Source organism: Peromyscus maniculatus, chromosome 23 (assembly GCF_049852395.1).
Source record: "Peromyscus maniculatus bairdii isolate BWxNUB_F1_BW_parent chromosome 23, HU_Pman_BW_mat_3.1, whole genome shotgun sequence".
Classification (NCBI taxonomy): Eukaryota; Metazoa; Chordata; class Mammalia; order Rodentia; family Cricetidae; genus Peromyscus; species Peromyscus maniculatus.
Window position 1 is genome coordinate 35,956,378 of NC_134874.1, and position 17,235 is coordinate 35,973,612.

General features: G+C 43.8%; 1 protein-coding gene across 1 annotated transcript; it reads left to right on the forward strand.

The window, feature by feature from the left end:
* Nucleotides 1–8,286: 8,286 nt before the first annotated feature.
* LOC143270413 (uncharacterized) lies at nt 8,287–16,865 on the forward strand. The gene is made up of 4 exons (XM_076560339.1): nt 8,287–8,392; nt 9,981–11,757; nt 15,707–15,822; nt 16,763–16,865. Exons 2-4 carry the CDS (start codon nt 11,629–11,631, stop codon nt 16,863–16,865), a joined length of 348 nt encoding a protein of 115 aa, XP_076416454.1. The 5' UTR covers nt 8,287–8,392; nt 9,981–11,628.
* The last annotated feature ends 370 nt before the right edge of the window (nt 16,866–17,235 follow it).

Sequence of the window (17,235 nt, forward strand, 5' to 3'; positions counted from 1 at the left end):
CAATTGCACCCTTGTCAACTTGATACAAAATTATATCTTTTTATAACATGATTAATTTCCAAATGTAAAACAATAACCAGGTCATAACAATGCCTAAACATGATATAAATATTCCAAGTACATTGCAACCACATTAAGTATTAGACCAGCTCAAAAGTATGCCTAATATTATCTAACTATTATGTACAAATGAAAACCCTTTATAAAATTAGAATAAGTGGCAATGTACCTTGAGGTACATGCATTTAGTATCTCAAATTTAAATATGATAATCAATATTCTCCCTCTTTTGGAATGAATGTTTTTATCTATTTGTTTATTTTTGTTTTTACATCCTAACCAAAATTTCCCCTCCATCCTCTCCTCTCAGTCCCTCCCCCAACCTCCACTCTTCCTGCTCCCCATCCATTCCTCCTTCTCTTTTTTCTCTTCAGAAATGGACAGGCCTCCTGCGCATATCTGCCTGCCATGTTGTATCATGTTGTGGTGAGACTAGGCATGACTTCTTACATTGAGGCTGGACGGAGCAATTCAGTAGGAGGAATGGGTCCCAGAAGCAGGCATTAGAGACAAGTCCTGCTCCCACTGTTAGGAGTCTCACTGTAAAATACATACAGAGGACATAGGTCAGTCCCATGCATGCTCCCTGGTTGGTGGTTCAGTCTCTGAGTCATTATGAGCCTAGGTTATTTAGTTCTGTGGGATGCTTTTGGGGCTCCTGACCCCACTAGATCCTACAAATATTTAATTGTTTATTCAGTATTTTTTGTACATTAGTGTTTTGTCTTCATGTATGCCTGTGGGAGGGTGTCATAACCTCTGGAACTAGAGTTACAAACAGTTGTGAGCTGCATGCAATCTTTTTCATTTTTTAAAAATTAATTATTTCATATGATGATTGTATGGAAATCTTCCTATTGGTGTTTAAAGAAATAACATTTATCTATTTACTCATTTAGAGACAGAGAAATACATACATACATACGATAGAGAGAGAATGAAAATAGAATACACGCCATGCCATTTTGTCATTCTGTTCATATGAAGGTCAATGAACAAATTAGGAGGAGTCAGCTCCTTCCTTCCACCCAGTTACCCATCTCATTGGCCCTTCCCTGGTACTTTTCATGATCGACTCATGGCTTTCTGCCTTAGAGGGTTTTCTTGTGGTTCTGAAAGTTAGAGAAATATTTTAATATTAAGGGGCATTGTGAAAATTTTCTGCAAAATTTTGTTTCAAATGAATGATACTCTCAATACTCAATAAGAGCTCACCTTGAGTAAGAATTCTTTTCTCTCTCTCTCTCTCTCTCTCTCTCTCTCTCTCTCTCTCTCTCTCTTGGTTTTTTTGAGACAGGGTTTCTCTGTGTAGATTTGCGCTTTTCCTGGGACTCACTTGGTAGTCCAGGCTGGCCTCGAACTCACAGAGATCTGCCTGCCTCTGCCTCCCGAGGGCTCGGATTAAAGGCGTGCGCCACCACCGCCCAGCTGAGTAAGAATTCTTGGTGGGAAGAGGTTTGCTGTGTGTCTAGCTTGCAGAAACTGCTGGTCCAGAGTAATTCATGCGAAAAGGCAAAAGTGAAGTTACTCTGCCATGCAGGTAAGTGAGTTCACTGGAAACCACCAGTGAAAATGAAAAAGCACCAGGAAGGTTCCAGAATGAGTCAATGAAATGGCATGTTCTTCTTGGCATTGTGCCTTTGAGAGTCTGTCCTGTGTTCCTAGTGCACTTCTCAGGTCTAAGGCTATTGTTCACCAGTAGTGCTCTGGAGGCCCCTGGGAACAGTTCAGGTTTCAGCATTTAAACAGTTACAACAATCACCACATACTTAACCAAATGCAACATTCTTACAAGGGTCAAAATTTCCAAGGTACTTCATAAGTTAAATATCCTTCATGGTTACTGCGCATTTTAGAATAACAAAGTCTCAAAGACTTAATGAAAAACATTCCAGTTAGATGAATTACCTTATATATTTCAACCACTAAATACTTTTAAAACAAGAATTACTGAAAAGTTGATGCAAAATGACATGCACAGAACATAATATGAACACAGTCATTAATTATACCCAGGGCCCAATGCCATGCCACATGGTTGAAATGACTGGGCTCACCAGGAGGTGAATATCAGGGAAGACGCCCCAGTTGTGAAGGGTAGGGGTTTTGGGAAATATGGGGGATACATAAAGGCATCATTCCATGGTAAGGAAGGAACTCTGGTGGACATGAAGGCTATAGCCCACCCTAAGGTTCAGGACCATAACGAAATCTAGAGTAAGGGCCTATCAGTTCTGGGGCCATGTGCTCTTCTGTCCATATACATTGTAGAATTTGGGAACAGAAGCCTGATTTGAGACCAGATGAGTGTTTGGAAGACTCCCTTTCTTTGGTAGACTTGTCCTGGTCTCTAGCTACCTGCAGGGTCAGTAATTTCTCTTGAGATCATCACCACAGCAGCACTGATGCCCTTTCACCATCTCCATGGGCTCCATGGGTCACTCTGACCAGTGCCTGGGATGGTACCCCACTTCAAAACTAAGGAGTATTATGGGGCTGCTGGGTGTCACTTGGGACAGTTTTTGGCAGGAGTCTGTGAAGCTTGTGGTGACTGCCATTTGGTAGAGGCATGGGGACTCTTGGGGGTGGACTACTCCTGTTTGCTTGCTTATCCTATTGAGACTTTAGGCACTAGTGAGACATTGATGTCCTTGACTTTGTTCTTGGCTTTGAGGCTTGAAAGGCTGGCTAGGGCTGGCATAGACCAGGCAATGTGTCCTTTTCTAAGACATGCAGGTATGTACAGGGGTAACAGCTACTCTTATACCCTCACACATATCAACATTTTGAGTGAGAGTTACCTCTTTCCATCCTTCCCCCTGATAGCTGGAAGCTCATTAAGTTGGGTCTAAGAGGGACCTCTCTAAATGAGCCTGGTGCCTGGTTGGGTACACGGGGGTCCAGGTTCATGGTTAGATACTCCCCAGGGCACAGGACAGTGAGGTGGGGATGGATGGCAGCTGATGATGCTGTGTTCATCTTCTCTGATCTTCCTTGCTCACTCAGTGGCTGGGCATCAATACTATATGCTTTTATGATTAAATAATTTGATACTGATTAAGTGAAGTCCAAAATGTTGCTATTAATGTACATTTAAAATAACTGACTTTTAATTGTATAATTGCATATTCAATTAATATTACTTGAAAATACGCACATTTGAGGATTACTTCTTAAGCAAAGGATATTTTATGTAATGACAGCTAATTCTGAACCAAAATAATCTTGAAAAATGATCTCAGGTCTAAGCATTTGGGGGGGGCTTGATCCTTAGGAAGACGTGCACTGTGATAGTTTGTACTAGGTGAGTGTTCATGCTTTTCTCTGGTTAATCTCTGTTTTGTTGTGGAGTCTCTATCAAGGAACCTAAGATAGGTAGAACCAAACGATAAGACTATCCATTTTAAAAAAAAGTGCTCTCCTCTCCAAAACATCTTCTATTAGCACCACCAAAATATTGTTTTATTATGCCTTTTAAAGATATCTTGGAGGTTTGTTAATTTGAATATAAGAAGCTCCCATAAGCTTACAGGGAGTGGCACTATTAGGAGGTGTGGCTTTGTTGGAGAGAGTGTGGCCTTGTTGGAGGATGTATGTCACTGTGGGGGAGGGGGTTGTTGAGATCTCTTATGCTCATGCCATGCCTAGTGTCTCAGAAAACTTTTTGTTGCCTGTGGGATCAAGTTGGAGCTCCTTCTCCAGGAACATGTCTGCCTGCATGCCTCCATGTCCTGCCATGATCATAATGGACTACACCTCTGAAACTGTAAGCCTCCTGATTCAATGTTTTCTTTATAATTGTTGCTGTGGTCACTGTGTCCCTTCACAGCAATAGAAACCCTAACTAAGACAGTATGTATCCAACATAGTCACAGAGAACAATGGACTCAAAAAAGAATTTTACTTTTGGACCACCCTTTGGGCATGGATCTCTTACATAAACCAGCTCAGATGCAGAATACCTTGAAAGGGTTTGTACACTTAGGTGTATTTGTTACAAATGCTTTTAGACCAGTATCCTCTATGTAGACATACATCACTGCAGAGCAAGCCCAGGTCAATCAATTCACCTTGCTAAGTGGAAATCTGGGACAGCCATGTGTCATGCAGTGGGGAAGACTGAGTAGCAGCGTGCAGAGTCAGAAATACCTTTCTCTTTGTGTTCTGCCTTTTTGCCTCCTATTACCTCAGATGTGATCTTTCACCCATTTAAATAGAACTTTCCCAACACATGCAGACAGCCCACCCCCACCATCTCCTTCCCATGCTACTCACCCTAGTTACTTCTGTGTCTCCAAAGCCTAGTGTAATAAATGTTTCCTAAGCCTACACAGAACCATAAATGAGTACATGAAGAAATTAACAACTCGACTTCTAGGCAACTAGAAGATGCTTTAAATAGAGACAGTAGTGGCCACTACCATCATGGAGAATGATACCTCATGAAGTATATATATTGAACACTGCATTATTCAGGGGAGAAAAAATTAAATACAGAAAAAATTAAAATATAGGATTAATATTAAATTACTGAAATGATATGCAGGTATAGAAAAATGCATTGAAGGAAGTTTTGATATTCATTTCTAGATACTGATAGCAAAGTTTATTTCTCATATTTCTGCTTTTTGAAAGTTACATGTTGCATATTTTCTAATAAGGCAAATACAAATACAGTGCCTCAGTTGTGAATTAAAAAATGATGCCTTTCCAAAAAAAATATAACAGGCACTCATATTTGAGGCAGCAAAGAGCCAACACAGCAATCCGGGCACTTGGAAAGTTCTGCTGCCTCCTTGACTGGTGTCTGGGAGTTGGTATTTCAGTTTATCTTTATATTTATATACACATGTATATGCAGTTAGATATGGTTCTACACAATATGTATACCATATAGATACTTATAAATCATGAATATAACTATACTCATAGCTATGCATACCATACACATGCATGCCAATACAACAAAGTTGTTTCTTTTTGATTTTTTGTTATGCCAATTTATTGTACATTTAATTCAATTTCAAAGTATATTTGTGTGTGTGTGTGTATGTGTGTGTGTGTGTGTGTATGTGTGTACATGCAATTGTGTAGATAAACACATTATCTTAAATGTATGAATGTGGGCACATAATTGTGTGTGTTGTATGAAAACAAGCATATGTGTATTGTGGCACAACATGATGGTGCCCTCATCCTTTACAATGGACTAGTTGCATTATTACAGTGAGGTGGGGCATGCTTGATCATGCTACATTCTGTGCATGGTTACAAATACTAGCCATCATTTAAGGGAATTGGTTAAAAATTATTATTGGCTAAGATAAGAAAAAACTGGATCAAATTTCAAGCAGAGGATAACTCAATGAATTAAACAGAAAAAAAGGTATTTTAAGATGTAATATGTTTACAAAAATTTAAAGGCTTAAGCATGTCATGAAAGATTGAATACATTCTGTATTCGACCTGGGGAAGTAGTTTAAGATATAAAAATATGGAACATTAAAGCTAAATAAGATTTGAATATAAATAAACTTTATATGGGGTCTAAGATAAAATGGTTTAAGGTATGGAAATATAAACAGAATATTTAGGGAAAAAAGGAAATATATGAAAGGCAACTTCACTTAGATAAAGTTTCTTTTTTTTTTTGATTTTTCGAGACAGGGTTTCTCTATGTAGCTTTGGGCCTTTTCCTGGAACTCACTTGGTAGTCAAGGCTGGCCTCGAATTCACAGAGATCTGCCTGCCTCTGTCTCCCGAGTGCTGGGATTAAAGGCGTGTGCCACCTCCGCCCGGCCCACTTAGATAAAGTTTATAATGAAGCAGAAAGCTAGCTTTCTGACTTTGGAAGGAGGATCTACCTAAAGGCTTCCATTGTGACCACAGAGGTTCATGGAAATGGCACCTTGGTTTCCAGTCACTTTTGGGTGAGGTATGAAGCAGGGATGAAATAGCTATACCATGTGACATCAGCACATGGACATTCTACTGTCTCCTGGAGAGCCCTGGCATTCCATGTGATGTCACCAGTGTTGTGGCAACACCAACTGTCATTGGGGCATTTGTGCAGTGTCTCGTGTTTCACCTACAGACATGCTGACTAGACTGAACAGGATTCTTAGGAGACAGGATGGCGAGCAAAGGGAGATCAGAGGAGTCAGAAGGAAGATGGCCTTCAGTCTCAATGTCACTCATCAAGAAAAAAATGGTCCTGGGGAAAGCACAGTGAGTCCTGGGAAAGGGAAGGGGAGCTTCCTGAAAGAGGAAGGCTTCAGCTGATCCTTTCAGGAGTAGGGCTCAGGAGGGGAGAGTTTCTGAGAAGCAATGGGCCTATCCTGGTCCTCTGAGTTCTTCAAGCGCAGACCCAGAGTTGAGCATTTTCCATGGTTAGTTTGACAGAGAGCCAGGGATGGTCAAGGCTAAAGCTGCTCTGTTGAGGGCCCTCTGCTTTCACTCTGAGTGGGAAGGAAGCACAGAGGAACTAAAGAGGTTTCAGTTCCAGCCCTGCACTTCACCCACACTGGATTTCTTTTGGTGTGTGTCACTAATAATCGGGAGAGTAAAGTCCCCTGGCCAGAGCTAGAGAGTCTCACATTTTAAATAACAACCACTAGCAGGGCAGGAGCCACCAAGTATTGCCACATGTCAGAGACCCTTAAGGTTTCTGAGTTCCTGCCCTCTCACTAGCCAGTCCTCTTTCCTCTACCTTGAGTACAGGACTGGGACATGACTCTTCTTGTAAGTATTTGTTCTTGGTGACTGAAAGCTCACCTGGGGATGCCCAGTCCTTAGGTAGTTTCAGTCATACCTTTCAATGGCTGATAACCCCTCTGCTAATACCATGATGTTTGGAATGTATTTTGCATCATTTCCTATGTGACTCATCATTGTTCCGACAAAACCCCATAATCCTTCACCATTCCCATACATTGTAACTGCCCAGTGGATCTTCCCTAATGTGCTTGTTCACTTCATGGAACTGATCTTCCTTCCCCATTGTCCTTAGCTAATTTCTTAGCATCCTTAATTTCTCATCTTATTAGCTGGCGATCATCAGGATGAACAGCCATTCCTGGGTGGTGTGTGGAAAGTGAGTCTTGCTCTCCACACATGATGAACTATTGAATTAGAATGAACTAGATTCTAATGAGTCAGAGCGATCACGGGGTGGAAGGAGGAGGTGCTGAAGGCCTCCCCCTGTGTCTCAGGAAAGAATCCTGGAAAGGGCAGCTTGGCTTTTGGTGAATTATTGAAGAGCTTGTTATCAGATAGGTAATGACCATTGGCAGTGGCCCTAACAGTCCATTTTCTGGAAATTCTATTGTACCCTGGAGAGCCTGTGGCATTTCCTGTGAAATCACCAGTGTTGTGGCAAGGCCAGCTGCCATTGAGGCATTCACTAAGTGCTTATAGAGTTCACCAATTGACATATTGACATGACTGATCACACTGATTGGCAGAGAAAGCCCTAGTATCCTAAGAAGGAGGTGAGGCTAGAAATGAACCTTCTAGTAATGGGGTCCCGTAGCTGTGATCATGAAGCAATGGGCCTATGCTGCTTGTCCGGGTTCCTAAAGAGCAGATCAAAGGTGGAGGATTCCTGATGGTTAGTTGGCAGAGGGCCAGGATTGGTCAAGGCTGCAGCTGCTGTGCAGGAACCTCCTTCGGTTCATTCTGCATGGCAAAAAATGCAACAGGAGGCCCAGAACCACTAATGCGGTATCAGAATGGGATGTTGTTGCACTTTATATCTGATATAAATAGGAAGAAGGGAAACCTTCCATCCATGTACCCAGGTCTGAAACATTCAGTTCGTTTTAGTCGTGGACACAGGTTATCACGGCTGGGAAGTGAAAACCACTAGGCTGGACTTTTTTGTATCACATCAGGTATGAGATGACAATTTCAAAACAACATGGCCGGCCTTGCTTATGTCTTTCAGACCCGGGGGGGGCTTCAGTAAGGCCTGAGGCATATATCTAGCCATAATGATTGGAGACAGACACATGGCTTATGGGGCCCAGCTTAAGGAGAGATGTTCTGATCTTTAAGGGCTTCACTGGGTTCCATGCTTTTCCTCTTCCTCAGGCCTCCTCTTGGGACTCCACATGATCTTCTTGGCTTATGCCATTCATCTGTACAAATTCACATGTGTTTGTGTACCTACAGGGACTGCTAAGAAGGCATCATCCACATCCTTCTTCCTCACTGAGCAGGAGCACCAGCTGAACCAGGTGGAAAAACTGAAACTTCAGCTACAGATGATGACCAATGACAGGAATGAACTGCGTGATTTCCTGGCCCATTACAACAATGAGTTGAACAACAGGTATTCATCATGCCCTGTTCTCTAGTGAATGTCTTGACCCAACTGTGTCAATTCCAGCAGTCCTTGGGTCACTGGAAGCTACACCTGCAGGGCGACCTGCACAAACAAATTTTCCTGAATGCATCTGAGAGGCAGAACTGAAGCCTGTAGGAGTGAGATGGGACACAGGCTGTTCTGATTCCTCCTAATGAAACCCACAGCCTGTGGCCTGAATCACAATCCACAGAGAGGGGCAGTAGGGTGTAAGATCACAAAATGCATGTCAAGAGACTTGACAGTGTTGGCTTGTCGGAGATGCTGGGTGCTCTGAGTTTAACCTGAGTCTCTGTATTTGACAAGATATTTTTGCTTGTTGCTCTGGGAGTAGCTTGAAGGGCCTGGTGGTTCTACTTGGTCCTTCTGTGTGTGACTGAAAGGACTGGTGTCCATCTCTGCTCCTCTCTGGTCTTGTTCCTTATACTGTGAGACAATGCCACCTATCTAAATTTCTTGTCATCCTAATTGTGTGTGGGTTTGTGTGTGTGTGAATTGCTCTCTAAGGATCCCAAACATCACAATCATGGCAGTGGCATGTTTTGCCCTTTTCAGTTCCCTCTCCCTTGATTAACCATTAGATTACATTCCTAAATTTAGTCCCCCATTTCATTCCCTTTTGTGGACACTGACTCATTCTTGAAACTAAACACCAAATCCAACAATCAAAATTCATTACCCGCCTACACTTGTCAACCTGTCCAATCAGATCTCAGCAACTCACCCTAGCACAGAATCAAACTTTGTATTTCAAATCCCACTGCTGAAAAAAGCCTGCTGCATGTTGTCTGCCTTTGCCTGATCCAGCGGCAGGCTCCCAATGCCATGCTTGCCCTGAGGGGAAATGCATCTCTTTGTGCTGAGGATTTGGTATCTCAGTGTGTTCTGTACTGTCTCTGAGAGGCTCCCTTACAGTGTGTGTATGTGTGTGTGTGTGTGTGTGTGTGTGTGTGTGTGTGTGTGTGTGTATGTTGTGTGTGTATGTGTGTGTCCCTTCAGATCGTGTGAGTTGGGGGTTGATAGTAGGCCTGAGGATTTGCCTGTTTCAAAGATTTCAGGTGATATAAGTGCTGAGACCAGGGAGCTCCTCTTTGAGCATCACGGTTCTCAGTCTTTGTGCTCACCCAGGTGCTGTTCGGAATACCCCTGGGAGTTTTATAAAGCCATCCACATGGAGTGCCTACTCAAGCCAATACAGACTATGAGTTCTGGATATCCTTGTAAGGACAAACCATTTCTATTCTAACAAAGGTGGAAATGTCATCACAGATTTCATGGAGGCCCACGCCTCTGGGCCTACATAGAGAACTAATCTACTCCTCCAGGCCTACTGAGGGAGCTCATGCAGGTCTGTCTCCCTCCCTGTTGACACCCAGCCTTTCCTGGCCCTGGGGCAGGGTAGGAAGTCTATTGCACATCAGGAGTTCCCAGTACATAGGATTCAGGGTGTGACATCCAGTGGGCTAGGGTAGTGCAAAATACATCCTTAATTCATGGGGTCCCTGAGGCCTGTGTTCACAGGGTTCTTTGCTCCTGGGGCTATGCCCTACCACAGGCTGAATTCTGATCATGAGATGCAGAACACAGAGCATAAGATGGATATGGCAGATGTGATGAAATTACCCAAGGAAATTAGTGAGGCCTTGTACAAGTGTATGGAGCTGAGTGAGAAGACCAAAATCTCGCGGTGAGTGCCTGTCTGGGTGGACTCCAGAACTTGGTAAGGACTGCTTCTTGTTGTCTGAAGTTTCTCCAGTCCTGCCTGACCTGCTGTCAGGAGGAATCTGTCCCACCTGCCTCCTGCAGCCAAATGACCCAAATAAACACACAGAGGAACACATTACTTACAAACTGTATGGCCAATGGCTTAAATTTTCAGGCTAGCTAGCTCTTTCATCTTAAATTAACCCAATTCTATTATTCTGTGTTTTCCCACATGGCAGCTGCATTGCCAGGCTGCTGGCATGTTGCTCCTTGGGTTGCGGCTGGCACTTCCTCCACCTCTGCCTTTCTTCTCTGTCTCTCCTGGATTTTCCTGCCTGGATCCTTCCTGCTGGGCCATAGGCCAAAGCAGCTTATTTATTAACCAATGTGTAGCTAGAGTTTTCCTGCCTTGCCCACAGTCAGGACAAATCTTTGTCACCAGCCAGTCCCACAGCCGCTCAGACACAACCAAGAAAACACAGATACTTATATTGCTTACAAACTGTATGGCCATGGCAGGCTTCTTGTTAACTGTTCTTATAGATTAAATTAATCAATTTCCATAAATTTATAACTTGCCAAGTGGCTTGTGACTTATTGGCATCGTCACATGCTGCTTGTCATGGTGGCGGCCTGCAGTGACTCCTTCCACCTTCCTGTTTTTTCTCTTCTGCTCTCTGTAAGTCCCGCCTATTCTTCCTGCCTAGCCACTGACCAATCAGTGTTTTATTTATTGACCAATCAGAGTAATTTGACATACAGACTATCCCATAGCACCAATGAGAGCAATACATATTCACAGCATACAGAAAGACACCCCACAGCATCTTCTTCCCTTCTCCACCTTTGAACCAAAGTAAGGGCTGAAGTTCTAGTCTGTTTACCTCTTAGCAAGCAGCCTGCCTTATAGCTCATGGATTTGTGCCTCCTAGACTGAGTTCTCCTAAGTGTGAAGAGTCGAAGAGCCCCTTCCAACTTTTCCTGGTCAGCTTCTGGAACCTCTAGACAGAAAATATACTTTGCACCATGGTTTATGTCTCTTTGGCATGAGGTTACAGAGCTGGTTTCCATGGGACACACAGATGGAATGTACTCCAGATGGGTCTTCTGGCTCCCTCAGAGCATGGTTTCCCTCTACCTACTCATGTTTTCCCAATACCATGAACAGTTAAGCACCAGGGTGTGTGTGCAGGAGGTAGGAGATCCAGTCTTCATAGGTACATGGATCTCTTTTGCTGTCAGGGTCTTCAAAAGTAGTGTAAATCTTTCTGGAATTTGGCTATTCTCTGCCTTTGGCCTGCACCTGAGTGATGCCGCCATGGCTAATGAGAGCTCCAGCCCAGGGCTGTTGGGGATGGGGACATGGGACCTTGCAGGAATCATGGTATTAGGAGGCAGGAGTGCCAGATGGAGGTGGACCTCATCATTTCTTGTGATACTTCACCACCCTCTACAGTCAGCACCTGAGTGAACAGACTCAGCTGAAGGAAAAAGTGAAAATGTTGCTAGAAGACAAGAAAAAGCTGCAGGGGGAGCAGATTTTACTACAAGATTCCTGTGAGGAGGCAAAGAGGCTCTGTGAGGAGGCCCATGGGAAGATGTATGACCTCTGGACAAGGCAGCTGCAGGTAGGTTGAAGCAGTAGGGCCAACTTGGCCACCAATTTGGCCATACACACACATATGCACACACCCATGTAACCATCTATTTACTTATCCAACTGACCCATCCCATCCAATAGTTCACTTCTGTGATCATTTACAAGTCTTTCTGGGGAGTTAGCCTCTTAGAGCAAGCAAACCCTACTGCTCTGCTGGAAGTCACAATCCATTGAGGGAGACTGGTCAATCACATAAGCAACTCACCTGTATGTCAGTATAGGAAGAGCCATGCTATGATGGAGCCACAGAGATCTGAGTGAGTCAGGTCAAGGGTCTGGGTCTCATTTGCTTGGCAGGGGTCATGTGAGATCAGAGGCAGACACAGCATGGAAGGAGGAACGCCCCCTAAAAAAGCAACATGACCGGGGCTCATAGACATCTTTTTGGGTGTCATATGGCATTTTACCCTCTTGTTCCCAGACTGCCATGGTGTTCTCTTTACTTGGCCAATCTCTTGGTTCACAATTCAAAAAACTAAATTAACAGTTTGTCACTACTATTTGCTGTGAGTGGCATTGGCCAGTTCTCCCATCCTGGATCTTACATTCAGAAGCCCATTGGATGACCAGGGATGTGGCAAGGGCTTTTAACAGGCAGGGTTCAGGGTGGCAGATTTGAGCCAAATGCATAAACATAGCCTGCAGAAACACAGCATGCTTCCCCAGGCATTTTTAGTCCAAAATGATGCAGAATTGTGGGACTCACATATAACAGCTATTGTGAGGAGTATTAATCCAACTGGTAATGTCATCCTCATTCTGTGTGATGTCCTCCTCACTGCGTTCTGATCACTGATGATTTGAGGGGTATGTGTCTGTGTATGAGTTTGTCTGTCTGAGGGTGCATACATCTGTGGGTGTTTTGGAAGGTCTGATGATGACATCGAGTGTCCTCTGTTGCTTTCTCCCTTATGCTCTTCAGCCTGGGTCTCTCACTGAACCTGAAAATTTCTGTTCTGGCTAAGCTGGATAGCCACAGACCTTTGGATCTCCTGTCTCCTCACAGTTGAGTGTCCTGTCTTTTTCTGTCTCATTTCATTGCTAAGTGGTACATTTGGTCAGAAAGAGAATTGACTTGTTGGTTTCTCTTCATTTTTAAACATTTTTATTACATTGGAATTAATGCATCTTATAATAAATAACAAAAATCAAACAATGGAGCTACTTTAAAAATAAAAAAGTAGATTACTAGCCGGGCGTTGGTGGCGCACGCCTTTAATCCCAGCACTTGGGAGGCAGAGTCAGGCGGATCTCTGTGAGTTCGAGGCCAGCCTGGGCTACCAAGTGAGCTCCAGGAAAGGCGCAAAGCTACACAGAGAAACCCTGTCTCGAAAAACCAAAAAAAAAAAAAAAAAAAAAAAAAAAAAAGTAGATTACTTTTCTTTCCCAGCATAGAGGTAACTTCCCAGGAAAGGTCTGTTTTGTCTACTGGCTTCACAACATGTAACCTAATACTTTGAAGCTCACTCTTAGGACAAAGTACAACTCATAGTTGAATAGAGTGCTGCACTTTAGAAAAGTGCTGTGGATGACCTAAATAACCTTCCACTGACTGGCCTGGGGCTGTTTTCATATAATGTGCACTGTAATCTGGTCAAAAGTTGTTGGTTAATGACAATGGGTGACTTCTAGTCTCTGGTGCTGTCAATGTCTTCTGTGGAGGAGTCAGGGTAAGTTCAGTGAGGAGATTATGATGGTTCAACTTAAATCTGTCGGGAGGCTTCATGTCCCACCCTCTTCCCCCAGCACTTGGTTTTGTGTGGTCCAACTCAGTTGTGCAGAGGTTGTTACTTATCTGTACGACCAGTGAGTCTGGTGTTAAGAACTTCCCTTGGAAGGGAAATAATTTCAGGCCAGGGCAGAAGAGCTTAGCTGGGTCTAAGAGGCTTGTAGACAGCTGGAAGGACCCACTACCTCCCCCTGGAGTATAAAAGGTGCTGCAGCATTCTAGTCTTGTACCTTGCCTTTCTGGATTCAAGAAAGGTGTGTGTGTGTGTGTGTGTGTGTGTGTGTGTGTGTGTGTGTGTGTGTGTGTATGTGTGTGTGTGTATGTGTTGTCTCTATGTGTATCTTTGGGGAATGAGAATGTGTGTTTGAGCTTCTGTGGGTATGTTCACTCTCTCACGGAAGAATGGAACATCTTTAAGAATGATGGAGATGGATTTCAATGAGAAAGTACTGTGCCTAATCTGGTTAGTACCACTTTGCCTCCATCAAAGAACAGATGTTGTTGCCCATCCTTCTGCATGTCCACACAGCTAACTACCACCAAAGGCCACATAACTGATGCAAGCTAAAAGTTTTTCAGGTATTTGTAGAGGCAGAATTATATTTATATGCAAAGAAATCCTCTGGAGAAAAACAAAGTAAAGGGGTCCATGAAGGTGAGGGAGAGGCTACTGAGAGGCAGGAAAGGCCAGAAAGGTTTGTGTCTCTCTCAGCTCTGGGTGAAAGGATGCTGGTGACTGATGACGTCCCTGCATCCTGTTTTGTTCTTCTCCTCATCGCTTGCTGCCATTTTCCATTCACCTTTGCCTAACTTTGGTTCAGCTAACCTTGCCTTTGGAGCTGGCCTGAACTTTATTCTCAGAGAAATTCTGAACGGCAGAGGTGCTTGTGGCTGCATCCCAGCCCAGCAGAAATCCCACAGCCATGCTGAGGTGTGAGATGAGGTTGTCTTAGGGCACCACTTAGGCTCATCATACTCTCAACTACCCACTCCATGTTGTGTCTGCAGCACTCAGAATCTGCTTCTATTCCAAACTTCTTCATACTGAGTTAAATTGAGCCTGATGGAGAGTTGGGAGAAATGAGAACTCTCAGACATTGCTAGTAGTATAAAATGGGGCAGCCCTGTGAGAAGCTATGTGCAATTATTCAGAAAGTGGAACTACAGACTTCAGGTGGAGCATTAATTCCAGAATGGAAAGAGGTGTCCACAGAGAATAGGGGAAAACAGGGATACAGCAGGACTCATCAGAACAGCCCAACTAGAAACTCTTCAGATACCCATTACTGATGAGTGCAAACATAAAATGTGGTCCATGGGATATTGTTAAGTATGGAATAATATATGTAGTCATTTGGCTGTGAGTTATTCAACCTTCTGTTACTCAAAGAAATCCCTGACACAATCAACTTACTTGGAGGAAAGGTTACTATAGACTCCGGATTGTAGAGATTTTCTAGTTTTCTGAGCTCATTCCTTTGGGCCTAAATGGAGGCAACCTGTGGTACAGAGAGCTTCTTTAGGAGGAAGCTGCCTTCCTTGGAGGCACTGGGAAGCACTGAGTGAGAGCAAGGGGCTGGTCCACTGCCATCCAGTGGTCCTGTGCTGGGGAACTAAGCCTTCAATGCACAGACTGGGGAACTTGCTAGGAGAGTTTAGATTGCAGATCAAGGAACCCTGGTGTTCACATGTCTGTGTACAGGTTTTCAAGGCAAGCACTGCATTGACTTATCTACCCACTGAGTTCTTCTCCCAGGTCACCAGGCATGCACATGTTACACAGACACACAAGCAGACTGTACATCTGCACATATAAACTAAAAATAAACTAAAAAAATTATCAAATCGGAGTAAAAGTACACAATATTCTCCACATCCTTGTGCTCAAAGCATCCTGTGTTTCCTGCCTCCAGGCAGGAATATGGGTAGAGAGGTTGTAGGTTAATGAAAGGTAACTTTGTTTGCCATAGTATCCCAGGTGATCTCTTCTTACATAAGAGTTATCTGGAAAACTAAGTGTTGATGGAATGTAGTGTGCTTGTATGTGTGCATCCACATGCATGTGTGTGCTAGAGAGAGAGAGAGAGAGACAGAGACAGAGACAGAGACAGAGAGAGACAGAGAGAATGCATGTTTATGTACATGGTGGGGACAACCTCCCCTAAAAACACAATCTTCTAATGAACAGGAACATCAAAGACTTAAGGAACATCTTCAGTCCCTGATGAAGCAGAAGGAGCTGTTCACCAGGCAAAGGGACTTGGCAGTAAAGCTGCAGCATCACTTCACTGTGTCCCAGATGAGGTAGGAGCCCAGGCTTCCAGAAGTGGGTGGATCCAAGTAGGTCCGCTGTACCTGGATCTCCATCCTTTTTCAGTTTTGTAAATTGGCAAAGCTGCCAGCCACGGGCAGGGAAATAATGCCTCAGAGTGTCATTGCTGGCTCAGTCAACAGGAAGCAATATGTTCTCTCTTTGGTCTTATGGGGACTGTGTCCCCTTATTCCTTTCTGAGAACTCCTGTATGCTCTAGTATCTCATCTCTTAGATTAGATCTCCCCAAAAATATCCCTATGGCAGCCAGAAACGTGGAAAGGAGAATCATTGATCATGAAGGAAAGTGTGTCCCCTGCATCTTTTCCATCAGGAACATCACGTTTAGAAACAAGTGTCCACCTTTTGCAAATCTGCATAAAGCACACTTCGGCTGATTGCAGGCTCTCTGCAGTGTTTATCAGTTTCTCATGAGAAGATTTACTATGGTCATGAACAGAGTAGGAGCTGACAAGTTAATCCCATGCAGGGTTCTAAGCTGTAGGAATAACCAGAACCTTCTTTGCATTGCTGTGTAGGCTCCACTAGAGGGCGGGCATAGAGTTTTCCAGGAAGTTCACATTCACCTGGTATCTAATCAAGGCCAGGGATATCTTTCCTGAACTGTGCCTAAGACTTTAACATACTGATATTTCTCCAAAATGATGTCTTTGGACTGTTGGAGAAATATGCTGGGTTTTTTTCTAATCCAGCACAGTATGTACTTACCAGTTCAACTTCTAGCAGTTTTTAAAAGCTGAGAAAAAAAATCCTGCCCAGGTGCTCTCTGACCCTTTTCCCTTGGTGAAGCAAGGAATGAACTCAGGTGAAAGGTAATGCTCAATTGTCTAGCTGAGTAGAGCTGGTGGGGGCTCAAAAGCTGACATGGTAGGTCCCCACCAGGCTTGTTCCCCAGCTGCCTTCCTCCCCTAGGTTTGAAAACTTCCAGCAGGAACTGGAGCAGACCACAGCCCAGGAAGAGAGCCTCCTGCAGAAGGAGTTGCTGGTGCAGAAACACTATGTTCCAGGCAAGTAAGCCACCATTGAGCCCCATCCCCAGCAGCCAGGGTATTCATGGGGTGTGTTTTCTTCCTTAACTTTTGATTACTAGGGATGAATAGGCCCTGATTTTTCTTGACAGTGGCACAGCACAACTGTTTCTGAATATTTTCTTTGCTGATTTTCCCTAACAGCACGTCTTCAGAGAACTGAGAAGGCTGGAAGAAGCCAGAGACACCTTGAAGGCATGATATTCTACACTCCAGGTTCACGGCCTCCTCAGAAAATGCCACCACTTTTCAGCCGTGAACTCACTAGTGAGGCAAATATCAACCTACCATCAGGCAATCCAGCCACCATCTGATTCACATCTGTGGCTCACTATTCCCAGAGAAAAGTTTGTATCA

Bases quoted from the DNA above. Each gene is read 5' to 3' on its own strand.
- LOC143270413 (XM_076560339.1), top strand. From the start codon at position 11,629: ATGTTGCTAGAAGACAAGAAAAAGCTGCAGGGGGAGCAGATTTTACTA. The intron at 11,758-15,706 runs GTAGGTTGAAGC...TCTAATGAACAG, and splicing joins TCTGGACAAGGCAGCTGCAG to GAACATCAAAGACTTAAGGA. The intron at 15,823-16,762 runs GTAGGAGCCCAG...TTCCTCCCCTAG, and splicing joins TTCACTGTGTCCCAGATGAG to GTTTGAAAACTTCCAGCAGG.